Genomic DNA, 24,526 nt, shown 5'->3' on the forward strand with positions numbered 1-24,526 from the left:
AGAGACTTATTTGTAGGTAACAGGAAGCTTAAGTATAAACATGGGGTTGAAAAGTAAGAATGGGACTTCAGGAGATACATTTTTATATCTTTTGTATGAGCATCTTTTTTGTTTGTTTGTTTTCAAGTATCCAATGTTAATTTTCTTTTTAAACTACTTACTGGAGCTTTTGTGGGAAGGCCTGGGAAAAGAAGCAGCATTTAGAACATTGTTTCAATGGGAGATTGTATGCCAAATTCCAATTAAGTGACCTGCAAACAAGCTTTTGGAAGCTAGCACATTCACAATGAGTTGCTCTACTTTTGGCCTCTACTTGTTGGCATCTAGTTTTAAAGAAAAAAGTTTTCAGACTCACATGGATCTTTGATTTTTAAACATGTTCTTAGATGTTTCAAATTCTTTATTAATGGAAAATCATGATTTCGTATTTTTAAAAAATGGAATTGGAAAATCAATTGGACTGGCTACATAAAAATATCCTAATTTCAAGGATATGAACGTATGTGTTTATCCATTACCTGCAGTCACACATTAGTTTAAATATCAAAATAAAAAAGAAAATTTAATGGAGTTATAACAAATCTTCAGTGTTAAATAACTGACTCAATTTTATATGCTCTCTTATGAGAAGTAATAATATCAGGTAAGTCAACATTAAAAAATGTAAGGGAACAATCAGAAGCTGATTGAAATTAGGAGTATATTAATTTTTTGTTAAGATAAATTTTTATACTAATGGAATCTCATAATTTTCTTTAGAGGTTTTAAAAGGCATTTGTTACATTTAATTCTGTATTTCATCATTTTGTAGTATAAAAATTGCTGGTCTTAGGAAAACGTGAAAGTAGATTTGTGAATTCAGTTTCTTCCTGGGAAATATAATTGTGAAAGTATTTAACATCATGTATGTTAAGCACTTGGTAGATATAAAAAATTCTCCTCCTATTTGAGGATAATTTTTTACTTTCCTTCAGTTATGACTATATCATCCTATTTTTAAGTTCTTTTCATGGTTGTAGACAAGCAAGAAAAATGAGAGTATTCAGCTTTGAAGAATTGGGTAGTGACATGTCGAAAGCCGAGGTCAAAGACATTGGCTGTGTGGCGGAGCGGGCGCACGCTCCCTCACGCACACTAACTTTAAGGCATTTTCTTCGAACTCATATATGCTTTGACTCTGTTAGAAAGCTTTAAAGATATAAAAATGGATTTTCTCATTGCATTGTTTTCATGCATGTGGAATGTGGCTTAGTGGTGAGGTATAGCAGATGGATGTCTGATTTATCCTCTAAACACGAAGAAATTACTCAGTGAATGAATATTTAAGAAGTTAATAAAGCTTTTTAAAAATTATATTTTATTGTATGCTATTACAGTTGTCCTGATTTCTCCCCCTTTGCCCCCTCCACCCAGCACCCCCCACTCCCTCAGGCAGTCCCCCCACCATTGTTCATGTCCATGGGTTGTGTGTGTAAGTTCTTTGGCTACTCCATTTCCTGCACTGTACTTTACATCCCCATGGCTATTCTGTAACTACTTATTTGTACTTCTTAATCCCCTCACCTCTTCACCCATTCCCAACACCCTCCCCCCATCTGGCAACTGTCAAAACACTCTCTGTATCCATGATTCTGTCTCTGTTCTTCTTGTTTGCTAAGTTTGTTTTTTAGATTCAATTGTTGATAGATTTGTATTTTTTGCCATTTTATTGTTCATAGTTGTGATTTTTTATTTAAATAAGGCCCTTTAACATTTCATATAATGGTTTGGTTCATATAATAATAATGGACTCCTTTAGTTTCTCCTTGTCTGGGAAGATCTTTATCTGCCCTTCAATTCTAAATGGTATCTTTGCTGGGTAGAGTAATCTTACCTGTAGGTCCCTGCTTTTCATGACTTTGAATATTTCTTGCCAATCCCATCTAGCCTGCAAAATTTCTTTTGAGAAATCAGCTGATGGTCTTATGGGAAGTCCCCTGTAGGTAACTAACTTCTTTTCTCTTGTTGCTGTTAAGATTCTCTCTTAATCTTTAACCTTTGGCATTTTAATTATGATGTGTCTTGGAGTGGGCCTCTTTGCATCCATCTTGTTTGGGACTCTCTGTGCTTCCTGGACTTGCATATCTATTTCCTTCACCAAATCAGGGAAGTTTTCTTTCATACATTTTTCTAATAGATTTCCAATTTCTTGCCCTTTTCTCTTCTCCTTTTGTCACCTCTATGATGTAAGTGTTGGACTGCTTGAAGTTGTTCCAGAGACTACGTATACTATCCTCTTTTTGGGGGGGGGGGGGTTCTTTTTTCTTCTTGTTGTTCTGATTGGATGTTTTTTTCTTCCCTATATTCCATATCATTGATTTGATTCTCAGCTTCATCCACTCTACTGTTGTTTCCCTGTAAATTGTTCTTTATTTCAATTAGCATATTCTTTGTTCTGACTGGATGTTTTTTATGCTGTTAATATCCTTACTAAGTTCCTTGAGCATCCTTATAACCAGTGTTTTGAACTCTGCATCTGATAGATTACTTGTTTCCATTTTATTTAGCTCTTTTTCTGGAGTTTTGATCTGTTCTTTCATTTGGGCCATTTTTCTTTGTCTCCTCATTTTGGCAGCCTCCCTGTGTTTGTTTCTATGTATTATGAAGAGTTGCTTTGACTCCGTGTCTTGGTCATGTAGCCTAATGTAGTAGGTGTCCTGTAGGGTCCAGTGGCACAGCCTCTCCTATCCCCAAGCTGAGTACTCGAGATATATCCTTTGTGTGGGCTGAGTATACCATCCTCTTATAGTTGAGCCTTGATTGTTGTTGGTAGGTCAGTGGGGGTGGGGGTGGGGGTGGGGGTTTACCCAGGCCAGTCAGCTGCAAGGATTGACTGTGACCTCTGAAGTCCAACCTCCATTCTCTGGAGGATCAGCTGTACAGGGACAGCATGGTGGTGCTCCGATGTGGTCTGTAGATGTTTGTCCTCTGGGTGTGAAGCCTGAGGGGTTTCCTGGGTGATGCAGGCCAAGGTCAGTCCCTGCTTGTGTTTTTGCCTGAGGCTACCTCTGCCTGAGCTTTAAAGCAATCTGAGATAGCTGCTACTGGTGGTGGGCTTAGAGATTCCCAGAGCTGTGAATCTAGGCTGGGTGCTGCTAGTGCTGGGCCTGGGGCTCACTAAGGCCAGATGCTGCTTGTTTGATATGATTTAGGAAGTTGTGAAGCATGAATCAAGGCCAGCTATTAATATGGAACAGCAGCTTGGGTGGGTCTGTAAGTTGGGTGGGGCAGATTCTCTTAGAGATAAGTCATACAGTGTTAGCCAGGTTGGTGGAGTCTCAGGTTTGGTACCAGCTTGCTGGCTCTGTGTGTGGGGGGATGGTTTAGAAAAGGGACTATGGCCTCTGCCCACGTTGATGCCAGACCATTCCGTTTCTGTCTGTATACCACTAGTGCCTTTCAAGCTGCAACCCTGGTGCAGGAGCTCAGAGGGAGTGAGTCTGAGTAGGTGAGTCCGTATGTGAGTTCTTTAAGAGGAACTGCTTGGGGCTCTAGCAGTTTCTTCCACTGACTCAATCCCTGCTGGTTTTTGCAGTGAGAACTTACAGGGACTTATCTTCCTGGCACTGGGACCCTGGGTTGGGGGGCCTGATGTGGGTCTGGGACTCCTTGCTCTGACATATCCCTCCCAAAGTTATACCCACCATATGTGCATGAGGGACCAGCCAGTTTCACATCTGCAGCCCTCCTACCAGTCTATATGGATGTGGTTTATTTAATTCCATAGTTGTTAGAGTTCCATTTAACTCAATTTTTGATGGTTTTGAATGACTGTTGTTCCATATTTTAGTTGTAATTTTGATACAGTTGTACAAAGAGGTGAGCCATGTCTGTCTATGCCACCGTCTTGACCAGAAGTGAATAAAGCTTTTTATTTTAAAAAGTTTCTTTCGATGTCATATTTTAATATGACTTAGTAATATTAGTCATTGTGCAATACTGCCAATGGCTGTGGGTTATGGTGAAAGATAAGCTTTAATGGATTTAAACAGTGGCTATGAAAATTAGTTTCCTTTGACCTTTAATGACATTGGTACTTTTTTAATGGCATATGGACAAGGCTCTGAAGTATTTTTTCTTTTTATCTCTTAAGAATGCAATTAGGAATAAAATGTGTTTCAAAAATGTTGAGATGATATCAAGGAATACATAAATTAATCTGGCCCATGAAAGAATAATTAGACATATATTACTTGATTAGGTTCACTTTAGAATTTTCATAGTTTTGAGGTTAATCTTGCATTCTAAGTAATGTGTGACTTCAGAGAAATTGTCTTCAAAGTGTTTTACATTTTTTAATTAGCAACTTCACAAGCTACTGGATAATTCAAACATATGAATGGTCTAAAACTGTTTTACCATGTGTAGGACATTGCACTAAAATGCCGCCTACACAAATTTCTTGGAATTCTTTGAGTGTTGTCCTGAATTTACATATAGTTATTATTTGACCTTAGAATGAAAACTAATGTTTCAAAACTAAGAAAATGCAATTACTGTACCCATGAGATGCAAGTAGCAAACCTTCAGTTGTTACAGCCAAAATGTGACCAGGCATTGCCAATAGGCTCTGGGAGGCAGAATTGCCCAGGGTGGAGAACCACTGGTTTGAACAACATTGCCAGCGTCGCATACCTTATGTGAGGCAAGTGCTATGGTTTACTGCGTGGCTTGCCTACTGTGATCTTTAAGACACCTTTATAAGTTTGGCAGTCCACGTCTTACTACTCCTGTTTGCAGTGGGAGAAACCAAGACTCAGGGAGACAGGGTGACTTGGACGGGGTCACACCTGTGGCAGACGAGGGGCTCAAATGGAGGGTTTCTGAGGTGGGGCCAGCAGCCTTCACTCGTTGTACTGCTCTATTACATCACAAAATTCTCATCCTCGGCCACTTTTTCATTACAGTTGAACCGGAACTGCCATCAGTATCAGCTAAGATTAGCAGATGTCATTACATTGTTTTGAGGTCTGACATCTGTGAGGACCTGTTTAAGCCCTTTCTTGATGAACCTGGGCCTTCTTGAGTTGCTTCATTATTCCCCAAAGCAAATTTCAGCACTTCGTTGGACCAGGAAAAAAACTCTTACATTTAAATTTGAAATTTCATATAGATTTACACTACAGCCTTTTTTTTTTTTTTTTTTGAGGACAGTGTGTTCCATTACACAGTATCCAGTAAGATTTCCTGAAAAAAGTCTCCTTTAGATGTCTTTCCCCCTCGGTGTTACATTTCTTAAGTCAGCACCCACATTTCTGACCCTCTTCTTTGCCTTGGTGAAAACAAATTCCTCGTAACTCTTACTCCATTGCTCTTTAGCTACATCTCTTCCTCCTCGCCCTTCTCGATTCTTTTCTTCTAGGTGCTTCTTTCATCTTTTCTCATATACTGCAACTTACTCTTGTCTCAAGTTCCTTTGCTGATTGGGGTCGATGATCTTAAAGGGATTTTTTAATCTTCTGTATTTCAACTTTTTAGATAAAATAATACCAATGTCCATCTCTTAGCATCATAGGAGGCTTCGGTGAATTAAGATGTGCAAAAAGTTTACTGTAGTGCCTAGAACCAAGGGGCCAGGCAGTAAAGGGTAGTTACTGCTGTCATTGGTTACATATTGTTTTTATTATTAGCAAGCACTGTGGTAAGATGGTGAGCTAGAAGATTTAGATACTGCCCTTCAGGAGTTTATAGTTTAGTTTTATCAATGTAGAGTAGAGGAAACTGTGGCTCTATAAGATCTTTGTGTGCTGTGATGTTACGAGCATTTTATATTTACCAGGCCATCAGTATTCTTTTATTGGGTGGCCTAGAAGTGACATCTTGCATAGGAAAATACTATGTTCGGTGTTATTGTGTAAATTCCTCCCAGGAAAATGCTGTTTCCTGTGCCACTCTCTTCCAGATTACAAGGAATAGAGAAACGTCGAGGTTCTTTTGGGTGATGTAGATTTATTGTACAGACACGTGAGCAGTCAGGTCCAGGGAGAGCATCCCTTGAATCGCTCAGTCCCTTTCCTCAGGAAATGGGAGTGTCGTTCAGGATGAAACAGCTGCTCTAGTCTCAGAACAGTCTGCTGTGCTCATGGTTCAGTTTTTTCTTATCTCTGTCTTTTTACTGACTGTGCTTCTGTCGCCGGCCCTCCCTCCCTCGCTCCTTTCTCTCTGACAAATTCTGCTGCCTCAGGGCTCCTCTGTGCTCTCTTTTCTCAGGTAGGGCCCAGTTCACTATTTCATAGTTGAACTATTTTCCAGTGCTTTCACATTTAGAAGTTGGCTAGAATTGGATGTAACTGGGCCCGAGGAGGGAAGAGGCATCGTTCCTCTTCTTGTTTCCAAGTAGATAGTGAGAGAGGAGGCTGATTAGGGACCTGGGACTCCCCCTGGATGCAAATGGTAATGGCTTTTCTAACCCACGCATTTGGATTTCTTTCCCACTCTTCCTCCTCACATGTCTGGGAAAATGACAGTGGTCGTTCTTGTTGAAATTATTGCTGTTTTAAAAAATCTTAATGGCCAAGAAGAGTGAGTTCTTAGACACATTCATTAGGGGAAAAATAAATATGACTTTCAGCAGAAACAGACTGTTGTCTGCTGGTTTGATCTTTCTATGCAAGAATAAAACTTTTTTTTTTTAGGAAAGATCATAATTGTAGTAAGTCATACTGTATATTCAAGGACGAGTTTCTGAAGAAATGCACGGCCATTGAAAGCTTTTCTACTCAACCAGTGACCCAGTCTGTGAAATAAGGGCGTCAGGCTCCATGTTCTTAAGATGGACAAGCACTGTCTGATTTTTAAAACTTATCCATGTTATTAAGCTTTCCGAGCCATCTATTAGGGTATTTTAGAACAAGTAGACAATTAAGTATCACTGGGCTGAAGAATTTTGCCATTTCTAATTCTGGTTGTTGCTTAATTTTCTTCTTGATTTACATTTTGTCAAAAGGAAATTTTGCTTACTTAATCTCTATTTTGTGTGTGTGGACGAGGATTAGATTACAAGAGGAATTAAGATCCTGCAAAATGCAATAATCCAACAAGATAAGCGGCTGGCCAAGGCAATGACCGGTCCCGGCTCCTTCCACATCACCCTGCTGGTGATGCAGCTGTTAAATGACGAGGAAGTGAACATGTGAGTAATGTGTCTTTCCTCAGTGTTGTTTTTCAGATTATTACCTTGATGTGAATACACATAGCAGAACCCAAAAGGCACTTAAATTCTAAAGAAGTATTCTTTATTATATTAATAATTTATTCTAATTAACAGTCAATGTACAGAATTAGCTGTGTAAATGCTCTTTCTAATCTGGACTTTTAAGCTCTGTTTTTCTTATCAGACGGTAGCCCTTGATCATGCAGTTTTTTGCCCATGTTAATTATGCAGGTGCTCTGGAGTCTAACCATTTAGGTTAGGATTCTAGGTAAAGACTCTGGAATATACCATGGCATAATCTTCTCCTAATAGATGCCTGATTTTGGAAAAAAATTATTTACTTTTTAAGTAAATGGAGAAAACAATAGGACTGATACATGTAAGAGTTCTCAGTAGAGGGCCTGGCACCTAGTAGACACTCAGTATTATTATCTATTAGAACTGTTGTTCAGCTAGGTCAGTGTGGACTTTCAGTTTTACCTCACTCCTTCTCAGAGTCCCTGTACTTCCCCACCCCCAGTTCCAGATTTGTGCCACAAGGGTTTTGACTGTTGCTTTCCAACCTGGAGTGGAGAAATCTTGCTATCCCCCAGGGATTCCCTGGGGGATACTCTGTGTATACATGAGATCGCCCCTTTCCTGTTACCTCCTGTATAGCCCTCTGGAATTAGCTCAAGCTTAAGGAATCAAACCTGCAACCTTTTGGTGCATGGACAACACTCCAACCAACCGAGCCACTCAGCCAGGGCATCATTGTGATTCTAGTAGTTACGTCTTTCAAACAGTAGAACCTCATGTCTTTATAGACACCAGGCTTCTGATGTACCCCAACCTGCTGTCCCCAGGAGCAAGTCTTGAGCACCCTGCAATGGCAGAGAGGGCTAGAAGATTTTACTTGGCTTACTTTAACTGTTCATTTTGCCAGTCAGAAGAAAAATAAAAACAAAAACGAAACTCTGATGGTCTTAAAATAAAAGAGGCCAAAGAAGCTGTGACACAGATGAAAGTCCTAGGGAAAAAGAGAACTTGCCCTGTGCGTGTTAGAAGGGCGTGTGAGCCAGCGTTCTCCAGAGAAACAGAACCAATCGGACGTACGTCTGTGTGGATACCTAGATATATTGATCTCTCTCCCTACCTCTACTACTTATCATTATCTCTATCTGTCTGTGTATCATCTATATCTATATCTGCTTTAAGGAATCAGCTCCTATAATTGTGGGGGCTGGCAGGGCCAGAATCTGTCGGGCAGTCTGGCTGGGGCAGACCCGGGAAGAGTCGATGTTGCAGTCTCAATTTCAGCAGCTGTCTGGAGGCAGAATTCCTTCTTCCTCAGAGGATGGCTGTCCTGTCGAAATTTCAGACACAGTCTTTGGGTCTTACCTCCAGTTTCAGAGTTCTGTTTCCTATATGTGTATACTTTTTACTCATTTTACCACAGAGAAGTCTTTTTATAAACTACTCTTGAAAAGATACTCTAAAAGAATTTGAAAGTTAGCGATGCTTACCATAGATCTCTGACTCCTTCTTACGCTGTGATCGATGACATCTCTGTAGGACAAATGTATTGATTTATGCAACTGGAGAACTGAAAAATTGGACTAAGTTTAGATCATCTATATTTCTTTAAAGAAAAATGAGATATAGAATTCCCTGTCTCTGAAAAGCCCCAACCTCTAGATGGCTGGCTTTAGCACATAGTTGCATTTAAAATGAGCGTCTTGAATTCCTCTGATTTGTGATAGATGAGCCCGAAGAGGCCGTTCTGTCGTTACGTGCTTTATCCCAGGGCATCCGGTGAGGACAGTGTTGCGGTAGAAATGTGTGCATTGTGTCTTTTTGGATGGACGTAAGTACAGCTAGGAAAGATTGGATTTAGGATGGGGATTTGGAGACCTAATGAGAAATGTTGCCATTTCCAGAGCCCTTTTAAGTATTGTACATTATGTTATGACAGAAATGAGTCTCACTGTGGAAGCTATAGATGAGCATCAGTTAAACACTTTATGTCAAAACTAATTTAGAAATATGAAATATCTAGAAAAATACCTAAATTTTTATACACAAACATATAATTATTATTGAGCAAATCACTGATCAAGATAATGTAATAGTGGTTCACTAGAGGGTATTTGTTTTAAAGCCTTCTCCATAAAGTAAGAATGTACTTACTTCTTTTCTGAGTAATTGCTGCCCTCTAGTGAGATTTTAATTTTTTTCTCATAACAGGGTACCTATACCAAAATCTTTTTTAAGACAGAAGTAACTGATCCTAATTTATAAACTATTCTAGACCTAATAATGTCTAATTAATTAATATAGTAAATATTTGATTTTATAAGGAAAAATCAAGGACTTGAAATAGAATAGCTCTATAATGACATAGGTGAAGCACATATAACAAACTTTGTAGTTGCATTTGGCAAATATAAACTTACATTTTTTGTTGAATCCACCGTACAGTAAATTATTTTATTATGGAAATGTATTTTAAGAGATAATTTATATTGTTTTAGAGTGCCTTGCAAATAGTAAATACTGTGTAAGTATTAGTACTTTTAACAAGAATCTAGGACTTTTCACACAATGTAATGTAAGCTCTTGTAGGTGTCAGGGTTCTTGAAATATATATAGTCATTTTTTCTGAAATGTACATGCAGTATTTCCTTGTTGAAAAATTCTTGGTGAACAATAAAATAGTATTTTCTTTCATGTCTTTAATATAATAGACATTATAATTAGGTAAAGATTTAATTCAATTCTTCCATAGTTTTTGTTTAAAAATTAACATTGTGTTTACTTTAATTATATAGATTAGATTTTTAAGGTATTTTGTGCTTTAAAATAGTACAAATATCAATATTATATTTCTAAAACTGATGACTTTATTTCATGTTTGGTTTTGTATATTTTATCACTTAATATGCTACTGAAAAATATATTATCTCTTGCTAGTGGTATCGATGCTTTGTTGGAATTACAACCACTCATAGAAGAAATCCTTCAGGGAAGATGTTTGACTTTGCCCTTTCAAGGAATCGACACTTTTGGAAATCAGGTTGGATTTGTGAAGCTGGCAGAAGGAGATCATATAAGTCCACTTTTGGAGATTGCAGGTAAAACAAAAAGCAGAGCACTCATGAAATGTCATCTGTTGAAGAAGTAATTTCCCCCCCAGTTCTGGTTATAGAGATTTGACATCTCTTAACTTTGAGAAGTCAGTATAACCTTACTCGATAAATGAGCTGCTTCAGCATTTACTTGTGTGGGTAAGAAGCTACATGAAAGGCCTGAAAAGTCATCTCGATTCTTTGGCCTGAGGAGTATGTTGATTCTGAGGCTGTCTAAAAAAGGTGATGGGCTGGATTCAAGTATTTGTTAGGAGTGTCCTAATCCTGAGCCTGAAGGATCTGAGGGTTAGCGTGATGCTTGACATGTAGTTGGCATTTAGTAAGTATTGAATGAATGAAGAAGAGTCACCAGTTGTCCACTCAGGGGTTTTGGGGATTGCCAGCCCTAATCCAGAGAGTCAGTAGGTGACCCGGCAGCATTTTCCTCTGTGCTATTTTCCCCCTCCTCTGTAGGTACCACTTTCTGAGCAGAGGATCCACTGGTGACAGTACGAGGTCTCACATCCACTAGAGAACATGTTACTTCGTGCAGCACAGTTGAAAACTGTTGGGGAAGTAGAAGCAGAAAATTACACAGCCTGTAGGGGTGACTTTTGAGTTGATCCAGATCATAGGTTGGGTGTGAGTCTACAAACTAAACCACTTTCATTTTCATTTCCTTTCATATCTGGGCATTTCACATCATGTCACTTGAGGTTCAGTAGCCTTTAGTTCATAGCACACTTCGTCGTTGGTCTGTGCTTAGTCCATTTTTATCTGTTTGTCTATCTATCTGTCTTAAATTAATATCATAATCACCAGGGAATCCCCAACCTAAAATGAAGCCTATGCAGTAATCTATGATATTGTCTTTGGTAGTAATCTAACCTCATTGTTCTTTTCATCAGTCCGTCTCTTAGCCCTTTCATTTAAGCTAACTGTAATCTTGAAGTCAGTGTTTATTTCCTTGTATTCTCCCAAAGTATATGTATTTTTAATTGATTTTAATCTGCTTTTTAATCCTTACCTGAGGATATGCTTATTGATCTTAGAGAGAGACAAAGGGAGTGAGTGAGTGAGAGAGAGAGAGAAAGAGATAGAGAGAGAGAGAGAAACATCTATGTGAAAGAGAAACATCTATTAGTTGCCTCCTATACGTGCCTGACTGGGGAATTGAACCCATGACCTAGATAATGTGCCTTGACTGGGAATCAAACCCGCAACATTCTGGTGTATGGGATGATGCTCAAACCAACTGAGCCACCAGGCCAGGGCAAATTATGAAAAGGGTATCAGGTTGTACATGATCTTTTGAGATATACTTTTTGTTTTTTACTTAATATTCTATTGTCTCTATGCAGTTTTATAGTTTCCCGTTCAAATGTGCACGTCTTTTTAGGGTGAGGCGAGCATGAGGATTGGGTTTCATTTCATTGCTGGTTAAGTTCTTTTGTGGAGCAAAGTATATATATGACTAAACAAACAAACATGCAAACGGTTCAATAATATTTGTGAGTCAAGGAGAACTAAGACCTAACATGATTTCCTGGCGAAAGAGGCCAAGGAGAAGGCGACTCTTAACAGGTTTGATGGGAAAGCACGTGGGCACCCAAGCCCACAGTTAACGAGCTCAGTCTGCTCTTCCTGACGGCTCTGAGGGAATGGTAGATGTAGGTCTCTTCTGTTGTCATTTGAATATCTCCGAACTCAGGAAACATTTTAAATTAGTCATTAATTTATTGTTCTTTTAAATAGTTAAATGGGTGCTTGCAATATTGAGAATTCCATCCATTCTTGGCAAATATTCTCACAAAGGCAGTTTCCAATATTGATAAAAGGTCCATTGTGTGCTGAGGAATGGGGAATTAGTGTGACTGTGAACCCGACTTCAGCTGTAGTATGACCGTGGACCCAGGGCGTTGTTTGTCACCTTAGGAAAGACCTGCAATGCCCTTCGTGACCCCAGAGACTGTTGCTTAAAAAAATATACATGCTTTTCCATACATTTAAACAAAAAATAGAAAATAGAGGGAGAAATGCACTCAGTCCCCCTTATATAATCACTGTTAATCTTGCTTTAAATCTTTATGTGTATATGACACTATTGCTTTTCATTATTGCTTTTGTTGACTTTTATAAGAAATATAAATATTTGAATATGTATATGCAAAGTTTTTATTGAAGTCTAACTGGAGCCTTCATTTATACAATATTCAGGTAGAATGTTTGATATATGGACTTTCTGTCAATATTTTACATCATTAGATTTATTTTTTAAAAGAATAACTCAGGTTTAGTTTTGTTTAGGTCAACACTATCAACACATTACACTATCAGTAAAATAATGTAATTTTGTTTTGTGTTGTAATTTAGAAACTACTCAAATGATATAGTCCAACTTTTAGAGGAATATATCCATTGACCATAGATATATTCCATGGATATAAAACAAACTTTGTAATAAACTATGTATATGTTTATGCCTATGCAGAAATATTAAAATCTTATTTATTCAAAATAATGGAGGTAGAGCTAGTTTGACTTAATGAAAAGTAAGATAATTTCTAAGGAAAATAAATTTAATGATTAAAATATTGATAATGAACATAAATACATATCATGAAGTAAAACTAACTTGAAAAGTAGTTTAACATTACAATTCATGAATAATCTTATTTGCCTAATTTTCATAGTGTTTTAAAATTTGCAAGTTAGAAGAAGCAAATTACTAAAAATGTAACATTGTTTTGAAAAAAAGGACTGAATTTTAGATACTAATATGTGAACATATTGCTGAAAATTTGCAGGATAATGAGTAATTTAGAAATTTTGAACTAACAGGTTCTGAATTGATGAACTTTTGTGTCAATTCTTGAATTATGCATCTGGACATGATGCTAATAACATAGTTCTGGTAGATGCTTGGTGGGTAGAGACCAAGCTCATCTTTGTGCCTGCCATGTACATGTAGGTCTATGTTGGTAGCTGCTTGAGGGAGCTGGGGGGTGGTTGATAGCAGAGTCTGTCTCTCAGCTTCCTACTTGGATCCTCTTTTTCCAGAATAAAATAGCGCCTTCCCCCTTGCTAGCATTGCAGTAGCTCATAGAGCTAAGAAGATACTGAAAATTATGCATTTATATGGCATTTCTCCACACTTTACAATGATGAAATTTTGCCAAAAAGTTTTTTGCATATAAATGAATGTGATTTCTTTTTTTTTAAGTGAACTATAATTTTGTTAAGAAGTATTTTAGATTGAGAGATTGCTAAAAATTTAGCCTCCTGGAATTATAATTGTCCTTGCAATTTTTTTGTTAATGAGAAAAGTGTACTTGGTTAGCATGATAAAAGATTACAAATGCACTTATCTCATAAAAAGAAAAATGAAAAATTTTAGGATATTCATTTGAAAGTTACACTTTTCTTACTTTGACTGTAATTTTCCTCCAAAAGATGGAGAGAATATGCCCTGTGTTATGTGCCCTTTGTGGGGAATCTGTTTGGATGCTGGTATCTTTGGGTCTTTCTAAGCTGCTCTATTAATTTAATTAAAATTCATTAAATAAAAATATTTGAATGTAGTTTATTAGATTAATAGTTATGGATTTTATGGTAAATGGTGCATTTGAATATATTTAGAACTTATGCCACTTATTTAAATATAATGTATTTTTTCCAGCTTTAATGTTTAACTTTTTAAATTTTAAAAGGCTTTTAATTTTAAACTTCAGAAGTTTTCAAATTTAGTTCAATTTATCTATTTTTACTTTTGTTGTCTGTGGTTTGGTGTCATATCCAACAAATAATTGTTAAATCCAGGGTAATGAAGTTGTTTTCTTTTATGAGTTTTATAGTTTTAGCTTTTATGTTTTAGGCTTTGATCCGTTTTGAGTAAATTTTGTATATGGTATAAGGTAAGGGTCTAATAACTTCATTCATTTGTTTGTGAATACCCAGTTTTCACAACACTCTTTGTTGAAAAGACTGTACTTTCCCCATTGAATGGTCTTGGCGCCCTGTCAAAAACCATTTGATCACATACATGAGAGTTTATTTCTGGGCTTTCGATTCTACCCCATTAATCTATGTGTTTGTCTTCATGCCAGTGCCACACTATCATGATTACTTAGCTTTGTAGTAAATTTTGTAAACAGGAAATGTTAGACCTTCAACTTTGTTCTTCTTGATCAAGAGTTTTTGATAGTCTTTATCAAGACTATTCATGGTCCCTTGAGATTCCAAGTGAGTTTTAGGATTATTTTTCTATTTCTGCCAAACATCACTGGAGTTTTGATAGGAATTGCTTTGGTAGTATTGACATCTTAACAACATTAAGACTTCCTGTCCGTGAACTTGAGGTGTTTTTCCATTTATTTGTGTTTTCTTTAATTTCTTTCAGTACCATTTTGTAATTTTCAGTGTATAAGTTTTTGCCTCCCTGGTAAAGTTTTGTCCTAAGTATTTATTATTTTTGATAATATTTTAAATGGAATTGTTTTCTTAATCTTTTTTTTGGATTGTATCATTGATCTTTGTAAGACTCATGTCAAGTGTTACCTCTAAAATAAAGGCTTTTTTTAGTTCTTCAAAATATTGGGTTGACCAAAAAGTTTGTTTAGTTTTTTCTATACAGTGGCTCTAGTAGCGCTTAGTTGTCTTTAACTTCATTGGAAACAACTTTGTTAGATTTGTATTGTGACAGCTGTCATATCAGTGTGCATTAAAAAAAAATATCAAAATTGGTAAATTTTTGTATAGCCATTTTAATATTGAAGATGGAAAAAATACACAACATTTTTGGCATATTATGCTTTATTATTTCAAGAAAGGTAAAAATGGAACTGAAATGCAAAAAAGATTAGTGCAGTGTATGGAGGTGCTATGACTGATCGAGCATGTCAAAAGTGGTTTGTGAAGTTTCTTGGAAGTATTGAGATTTTGGCCAAATAATTCTTTGCTGTGGGGCTGTCTTATGCATAGGAAGATGTTTAGCAGCACCTGGGGCCTCTACCCCCACTAGAAGCAGATAATGGGAGATAGCCGACATGCTGAAACTATCCAAATCAGTAGTTATTGGAGAAAATGAAAAATGTGTCTTCTATTTTATGGAAAAAACTAAACAGACATTTTGGCCAACCCAATAGAAATGACCTTTTTCTCCTCTAATGCCCCCATACCCTAGAGATGGAGAGCTGTAGAAACTGTGGTACCACATGGCGTTTGGTTATTTTGAAATCTTATCTGTCTAAACTAGAGTGAAAGCTCTTTCGGGGAATCTTTCATTTTTGTGCCCCTAGAGCGTGGTACAGAATAGAGGTTCAGTAAATATGTATTTTTAAATAGTATAAACCAATAAAAAATTTAGATATAACAAAAGTCTAATCGAAAGAACATTTAACCTTAGATAATCTCTCTTCCCTCATTGACATTCATGTCTAAATATTTGCATGAGAATAAAATTCAGTCTTGGTGTCTAGAATCTCCTGCAAATGCACTGGAGCCCTCTGACAGGTTACTTCAATTTGTTGGTTGTTAGGATAAGAAGGGACCTGAGAGAAGGGACCTCATCACTTCCACTGTCAAGTTAAATGACCCACCGAAGAACACAAGTTGAATAATAGAACTGGGCCAGTGTTACTAGGATGCTCAATTTGGGTCTTTTTTTTTTTTGTCAATTACAGTGGATTTAATGTGATTCCTCTGGTATCAAGGAGTAATTTTAAAGACTTGATTTTAATGTTTTAAAGTCCTATTTGATAGTTTTACACAGCAGTTGATTGGAAATGTCTATTTAAAATGATGACTATAAAAGTTTTAAATTGAAGTTGGTTTCAACATTATGCCAGCCTTTATGTTTGGACATAGAATTCAAATGACTTACTAAAACCATTTAAAATGAAATAGTTTAAGCAGCATATGGAAATAAGAATCCTTTAAATAGTAATAAAATGGAAATGACAAAAAGCAGTTGTATGGTTTTTATTTCTTTAAGGCTTTAGATGGCTAAAAAGTGATTCTAAAATTTTATTGAGATTTTTAATATTACATGTGACACACTTTTACTATATCTTACAATAGTATTAGAAAGTGTCTACCAGTTGGAAAGCATGGAAAGAACTTACCACTTTCTATTATACGGTATATTGTTTAATCACAAGTCAGTCTTTTAAAACTAAAATCTAACTTACTACTTCTGTTGTATACACTTACTGAAATACAACATATGTAGTTAAGAATATATTAGGACCACCTAATTTACATTAGCATCCTAGACTATTCTTATAAACAAACCTCTTTGTGTACCTCAATAAAAAACTGCCCCTCTTTGTAAATATTCTCAAATCATGGATCATGCTATTATGTAAACCCACACTATTTGAGAAAAGGGGAGATAATGGCAAAAGGGAAGAAAAGGAGAAGTATTTGCCTTGCAAGGAAGTGTATGTAATTAAAAATACACAAATATATTGAAATTGATGTGTTGCAGTTTACTTTGAGACAACTTCCAGCAATTGCTTTACATTCTAGGCATAAATTTATTGTTGCTACATATTTAAAAGAGTTTACCTGGATAAACTTTCTCTATAAAAATAAATAAATAAATAAATAAATAACTTAAATAACAGAAAAAACTTCCCCGTACCTAGCATGTTCAATAAATATTTGCTGAATAGATGGAAACCATCCCCCTCCCAACAAGAAATCCCCAGATAAAACTGTGTTTGTTAGGATGACAAAAGTATTGTTTCTTTATTAAATTATTCATTCCAGTGTTCATTTATATAGCAAAGCCTACTATAGTTATAATGTATTTTAAGAAATTGTTCTTCAAACAATTTTTCATCTTTAGCTATCAGGTAAATTCTGTTATTTAGGAAACATTCTCTGGGGACTTATGAAGGATATCTGATGAATTTGCTGTGTGGTTTTCTACTTAGTGCTGGAAGGAATGTCTGCGGTACTAGAAGGAATTGAACAATCTCTTAAATTATTCATAAGCTTATTTTCCAGAATATAAATTAACATAGATGAAGAATGACATGTGGTTTTCACATTAGCAAAAACTCTTCTTATCTCAAGAATGATATACCTATAAGTATTATCCAGTACTCTGGCTAAGCAATAGATTATACTGTTATTAGGAATATAAAACCAATACTAAGAAGTATTTTTCAAAAAGAAGGTGGCATTTTCTTTTTCCCTATACCTATGTACCTAGAGAATATACTGTCCTGGAAAAACACATTAATGAAAATTAAATGTACTTTGTGACAAATATATAAATCAGTTTTGTGAATAGATTTCCATCTTCAATGATTTCTATGAATAATGAGAACTCTTGGTTCAAAATTTGACCAGTGAGTTGAAAAATGCTGTTATTTTTAGAATCAAATAATGTGTAAAAATGAATGTCGATAGTAACGAATAATACTGATGCCTACTATTTTAGTTTTTGTTAACGAGACTCCTTTCATTGTATCTCTTGTATGTCTTGATAGCTCTGAACATTGTTAGGCCCTTCTCGTTGCTGGGCTGCAGTCTGTCCCAGGAGACCGCCGGCTCCATAAAAGCAGGGACGTGTGTGCTGTCTTTAGCAGACAGTGTGCCCGGCATGTTGGGAAGTGCGCAGGACGTAAGGGAACAAAAGAATGTTTGCTTTTGTACCTTCATGCTCTTTCTGTTTTCTGGGTTGGTCTGAACATATTGGTAAGTTTCTATCACAAGCTCGTCTGTATGATAATTCCTCAAATACCCAAAGACTTAGAGAATATGCTCTAATCCCTACACTCAAATACTAGAAACCGAGTAAGCTAGTCTACCCTGGTGTTTGTTAAGCCATCAGACATTGCCAGTGTTGGACTTTTTTGACTCATAACAATGACAGTTTGGTATGATTCAGCCTAATATTTTAACTCCAGGTCTATTAAAAACAGTTGAGAATATGTCAAAATAGAGAGGGTCAAAGCTGGCTTATGACAGGGTAGTTGAGAAAAGGTATACCAGTTTGTAACTTATATGAGCTAAATGTTGATAAATTAATCATATAATAGTACTTGTTATGTACACTCTATTGTTCTAAAAGACATGTATGTTGGTCTGTTGCCTTTTTTGGCTGCCCAATATCTAAACTCTTCCTCATTGTCTCTCATGTCAGGCACATTCTATCACATTCCTTTGGTGGTAGGAACATGCTCTTGCTTTGGCCCAGGCTTTGAAATCAGAAACTAGTGACTGGAACAAAAAGAACTGTACTGAGTCCATTCTTGGGATGGGTTGTGTCATCGGTGGTAGCTACCATCAGTCCAAGGCCGATGGCAGCGGTTTAGCCCTTTGCTGAGCCCGGTGTCCAGGTACCATCTGGGAGACCTCGTGGTGTCATTGGACCTGTTTTCTGTGACGTTGGGCATCTTGGCTTCACACCCTTCCAGCCTGGTGCTCTAGTCCTCCCATGTTCTTCCATAGATTCCTTTCCTGTGTAAGCGAGCCAAAGTTGTCTTCTGCTGTTCACAACAAAGAACCAGTGTTTTCTTGGCATTTTACAGTCAATTGCTTAACCTTCTGTATTACCATAGAAGAGAGAAGGAAAACTATTTGGTGGCGTTGACTTAGAGTGAAGGGTTTTTACAGGACGTAGTTTGCTCATACATATGTGCTGGTCTATGCTCAGCTGAATACTCATGGGGACCCTGTGCAGCTTTCTGGAGTTTTTGCTCTGTGCAGCTCTCGCTTCTCCCTTACTCTGCCCTGTGAGCCCCAGATGCCTTGGTCTTTCCAACTCTCAGCTCTTTCCTGAGCCCAGTGAGGTGACTGGGCTCCTCCTGGGTCTCTCCTCCTTGAGCAGGGGCCTAGACACTCGGAGAGCACTGACCCTCAGTGCTCTGTGGGTACAGTGTCTTGCAAACCACTGTTTCATATACCTTGTCCTCTTATTGGTCGTTTCAGGTGGAAGGGCAAATCTGATTCCAATTATTCCATCTTGGTCAGAAGCAAAGGTTTTAGATGTGAAAGTTACGGATCAGCTAGTCCTTTTTTATACATATGGACACCACTGGTATAATCAGTGGAAGTCAGCATCTTATCAGCCAAACAGTCATTTTATTAAATGTTTCTCTTTGAAATTGTTGCTTTTGTGTATTTTACCCGAAGTTTGAAATCATTGCAGATTTAGCTGTAGTAAATATATTTACCATGCACATGGTGTTTTGCTCTTTTAAAAAAAAATATGTCTCAAAGAATGCATATAATCTTCATTATAAGATACTTTGTTATTTTTTGAAGTGCTATTTTTATAAACACAGCCATATGTTACAGTTACATTTTTGTGTTTCTTCTTTACTTTAGAGGCTGCAAAACGGACATTTCAAGAAAAAGGTATCTTGGCAGGAGAAAGCAGAAGTTTTAAGCCTCATTTGACCTTCATGAAATTGTCCAAAGTACCATGGCTCCGGAAGATGGTGAGTGGACACTTTTGTTGCAAGCCTTGTTTTGCTGACTACATGAGCTTAAGTATGGTTGGGGGCACGAGTGACATTTGTAGAGCTTTTTGACACCTTACTTACTATTGCTCCTGGGTCCAATTCCCAAGGATGCTGACTGAGCTGGCTCATGAGCCTCTGTGGAGGCTGTTCCACCGGTTCCCTCCTTTGCCACTGTGGCTATTACTCGTATATTCCGACCAACACTCACTGCTGCTTCGTCTGTTGCCGCATCTGCTTTATCCCTCAAAGAGCCTCGAGGTAGTGCCAGGCTTTTATTTTCTGCTTTCTTTGCTAATGGTTGTTTGCAGCCCGCTGCTATCCGTACTTCCTCCGCTGCCCTGCATACACTGGTGCTGCCCACTGCAGCGGGTTCCTGAAGGTGGGACAAGTCCTTTCACCCTCTTTTATGTAGGTCTTTCAAGGTTTTGGAAAGACCACCATGCTCTGCCAGTGGCCGTCTCCATTGAGGGCTCGGAGCAAGTGTTCCTGGGACTGGGCAAGAGGGTAACTGTGGGGAACCCTGCATTTAAACGTACTTCTCCCTTAGGATGCTCAACAGTGACACAAGCCAAGGTACCTGTGTCTTGACTTCCCCTGTTTCAGGGTGACTTTTGCCTTCCCATGCCACTCCCTCTCCTTCAGAGGTTGGGGTAACTTTTGACTTCCTTCTGGATTCATGAGTATTTCTCCTGGAATCTTAAGGGCACCCTTCATTGTTTTTCCCATTGCAGCCTAGGGAGTTTCTCTTCAGTTCAGACATCTGCTCAGCTGCTCTGATATACCAGAGTTGCGGAGGCGGCCATGCAGATTAGTGTTCGCTGCTGCTCTCCATGACCCTCGGCTGCAGTTAAGACTGATTTGCAGCTCTGTAAATGAAGGTCATGTTTATTAGTAAGTAGATCTGTTTTCTGCATTTGGCACATTTTGTACTTATTGTCTCTGTGCTCAGAAAGTCTTTCTAACATGTGGCTAAGTGATTGACCATCCTGTGGTTATGAATTTTCTATAAACTATTATAAAATTCTTCTCAAAAAGAGAGATTGTGTGTTGTCATTTTCTTTTTTTACTAACTATGCTTCACATTCGATAATAACTCTATTAGGTGCCATTCTAGAATATTAGATAAAAATAATTTGTATAAGTAATAGATTTTGAAACTTGGAATGATAACAACTGATATAACTTGTAGACTGACATTTTACTTTTTTACTCATTATCTCTCTTATTTTGCTTTCAAATGGATTGTCCTCATAGTTAATCACAGAATGACAAAGTGGTGAAGGTAATAATCCACATTTCAAAATGTTTCTTTGTCTTTACAATATTAACTTCGAAATGATAGCACCCAAGGACATTTGTCAAAGGAATATTTAAACTACTCTAGAATCTCAATTTCAGTATTTCAGGCTGAACTGAAGTGATTCCTTGCGGTTAATCTCACACGGTCTGCTCCTGTACTTTACAGAAAGGGATTCAAGACTTGGAAGGTTAAGCGGCAGGAATGAGGTCACGTTCTCCCCAGTGGCAGAGCCCTGGGTGGGCTCCATCTTGTCTCATTCCCCGTCTCATATTTATCCATCCCACTGGCCACTCCCAGTTTATGCAAATTAATTTCTACGTGTGAGGAGCAACCTGGTCCAAATCATATGAACTTAACAAATCTTTATCAAGTGCCTACTCTGTGCCAGACACTGGGTGCTAGGTCTGGAGTTGGGATCAAAATAGAAGCAGTCCCTGCTTGTGTGGTATATAAACTCTAAATCAGATTGGGTTTTGTTTAGGTTAGAATGTTTAATGTTTAGAAAATGATTTATGACCTTACTGTTTTTCAGAAAGCCAAATAAGAATTTTTTTAAAAATTTATGGAATGATTCTGTTTACTACTATGATGTTCAGTGTTTCTCAATGCTTACGATAGTACCATATTTTGCCATGTATAATGCTCACCCACATTTTTGGTCATAAAAGAATTAAAAACATTTGGAATTAGCTCTATCCATGTATAATGTGCATACTTATTTTTCCCTCAAAAATTTGGGCAACAAGTGCACAGTACACACGGCAAAATACGTATGTCTTAAACTTTGGGGTTCTTGAGTCATCTGGGGTGCTTGGGGAAGCTGCAGATTTCCACCCTCTAACTTCAAATCTGGAGTTAGATGGACAAAAAGATCTTGGCTTTGATGTTTAATAAGTCCCACGGGTGATTCTGATCCAGATGGCTGACAAGGAGCACAGTAAGCCCCCATTTAATGTCGTCCATGAGTTCTTGAGACTGTGGTGAAAAGAGGTATAGTGAAACCAATTTTACCCTGGTACAAGCACAAGTTAAGTTCCTGAGGCATCTCATCAACATCATAAAGAAATGTTGTTATTGGAAGACCTGCTGTATATTCTGAGACCTGCAGGCTTGAGTAAACATCCAGCATTTTCTTTCTGCAGCAAATCATTGGTTCCACTGTGAAAGTTAAAGGCAGTATGAAAGGTGACATACACGAAAGTGGGTTTTTATTATGCTTTGTTGTTAGGAAAACAGCTTATTTGAAAATACATGGCTCTTAGGTTTTCCTAAATTTTTTACACTTCCCACTGTTTGTTCTCCTATCTTAGCACTAATTCCCTTCTGGGTTTTTGCTGTGGTCCACTCATTTACAAAGGAGTGGCCACTGTTAAAATCAGGAGTGGAATGTGTTGCTAGCATTGTTTTGTTTAGATTTATAATGAAATAAAAGGGTGGGGGAGAGAGAGAGAGAGAGGGAGAAAGAGAGGGAGGGAAGTATGTGAAATAATAGGTTTCTTTTCACTCAAATATTAGGAAGTTTTTCCCATCTCAAGAACTTCTTTTACTTCAAAAGTTTAGTTATAAAAGTATTAGGTGAATGTATGCTCACTGTAAACAATGCAAATACATACACACCATGTAATGTTTCCTCATTACCACCCTGCCATCCCCTTCCTTTCAACATAATTTCCCTCTGTAAGTTACCACTGCTAGTGTATCCTTCTGACCTTTCCCTACACACTGAAAATATATATGGGTGTGTATACATGCACATGGTTTCTTTAAAACAGAAATAAATATACTGTTGACCCGTGAACAACGTGGATTTGAATTGAGCAGTGCCATTTTTACACAGATTTAAAAAAAACACTGTGAATGTATTTTCCTCATGATTTTCTTAATAACATTTTCTTTTCTCTAGCTTACTTTATTGTAAAAATACTGTTAATAATACATATACATACAAAATGTGTGTTAGTCAACTGTTTATGTTATTGATAAGACTTCTAATCAAGAGTAGCTATTAGTAGTCAAGTTTTGGGGGTTCCAGAGTTACATGGAGGCTTCGACTGTGCAGTGGTAGGGTTTGGCACACCTAGCTCCTGTGTTGTTCCAGGGTCAACTGAATATTATATCCATGTATCATAATTTAGTTTCCCCTTGATGAACAATTATGTGATTTCTGTTTTTTTTGCTACCGTAGAGAATACTAAAGTGGACATCCTTGGTAATTTTTCCTTGGGTAGATTTACCAGTATTTCAAAGAAGCAATTCCTTGAAGTGACATTCCAAGGTCAAAGGGTAGTATACATTTTAACTTTTCAAAACACCGCAAATTGCCTTTTAAAGTAATGGCGCCAGGCTATACTTTCAACTACAGTGTAGGAGAGGAATATTTGTGAGGGTAAACTTGAGCTAGAAAGACCATCAAGGATTATGATGGTAGCTTATAAACTGGTATGGATGGCCCTTTGAACTGTAATTAAATAATTCCCACCCCCCAAAAAGTTGAAATACTTATTTTTTTAACTGAGAAATACACGCTGCTGAAATTATCCTAATGAAATATTTTTAATGAGATATGATTGACATATAACATTGCATAAATTTAAAGTATACAACATAATAATTTAATATATGTATATATTATAACATGATTACCTCAATAAAGGTAGTTAACACATCCATCACCATTACCACTTTTTTTATGGTGAGAACTTTTAAGATGGACTCTTTTAGCAACTTTCCAATATACAGTGCAGTATTATTAACTGTAGTGATTATGCTGTACACTGTATCCCCAGGACTTACTTATTTTATAACTAATAAATAATGTAAAAGAAGAAATTCTCTATGAATACAGATGTTCACTGAAACATTACCTATAATAGGGAAAATTAGATAGCTTCCATGACAGTAGGGGAATATTTAAGTCAATTATGATAAATCATATCAGTGATTAAGAAGCTATAAAAGTAGATACTTATAAGAACTGTGTAATAGCTTAAAAAGGTAAAAAAATGGAGAATACATACCGTATTTGAAGTTGTATAAAAATAGTTTCTTTGGGTTTGTCTTGAACACACCTTACCGAGTGTCCGTGTATTTTGGAGGTAAAACGTGGTTTCCCACAATTACTCTTTAGCTCGTGAACTTTCTGGTAAATCAAAGAGTAGAGCTGACCTTAATGTACCTGGAGTACATGTATGGTAAGTCCCCTGACATACTCAGGATTCCTGTCTTGGTTGGTTGGGCATTTGCTAGGGTTCTGAGCAAGAGTGGAGCCTTGGTGGGCCGAGGAGAGAAGGAAGTGATGATGGGCAAGTTAGATGCCCCATGACACTTCTGGGTGAGGGGAAGCCACCAGATGCAGAAAACTCAAGGGTTTTCCACTATCTTTGAGGAGTGTGGTATGGGTGGGTGGTGCACAGTGAGAATGTCTAGGAAAGCGCTAATGATATCTGTG

At 37.2% G+C, this 24,526-nt stretch overlaps 1 protein-coding gene across 6 annotated transcripts in view; it reads left to right on the forward strand.

Moving 5' to 3' along the window:
• AKAP7 (A-kinase anchoring protein 7) overlaps positions 1 to 24,526 on the forward strand; it is a 105,693-nt gene that overhangs the window by 21,016 nt on the left and 60,151 nt on the right. For all 6 annotated transcript variants that reach the window (XR_008425590.2, XR_008425589.2, XM_053914149.2 and 3 more), the window contains exons 4-6: positions 7,035 to 7,171; positions 10,145 to 10,305; positions 19,642 to 19,754. Coding sequence is in view for 4 of the 6 variants with exons in the window: in XM_053914149.2 (XP_053770124.1) it covers positions 7,035 to 7,171; positions 10,145 to 10,305; positions 19,642 to 19,754 (411 nt within the window). In the remaining 2 variants the exon portion in view is untranslated. The remainder of the gene's footprint in view (positions 1 to 7,034; positions 7,172 to 10,144; positions 10,306 to 19,641; positions 19,755 to 24,526) is intronic.

Source organism: Desmodus rotundus, chromosome 11 (genome assembly GCF_022682495.2).
Source record: "Desmodus rotundus isolate HL8 chromosome 11, HLdesRot8A.1, whole genome shotgun sequence".
Classification (NCBI taxonomy): Eukaryota; Metazoa; Chordata; class Mammalia; order Chiroptera; family Phyllostomidae; genus Desmodus; species Desmodus rotundus.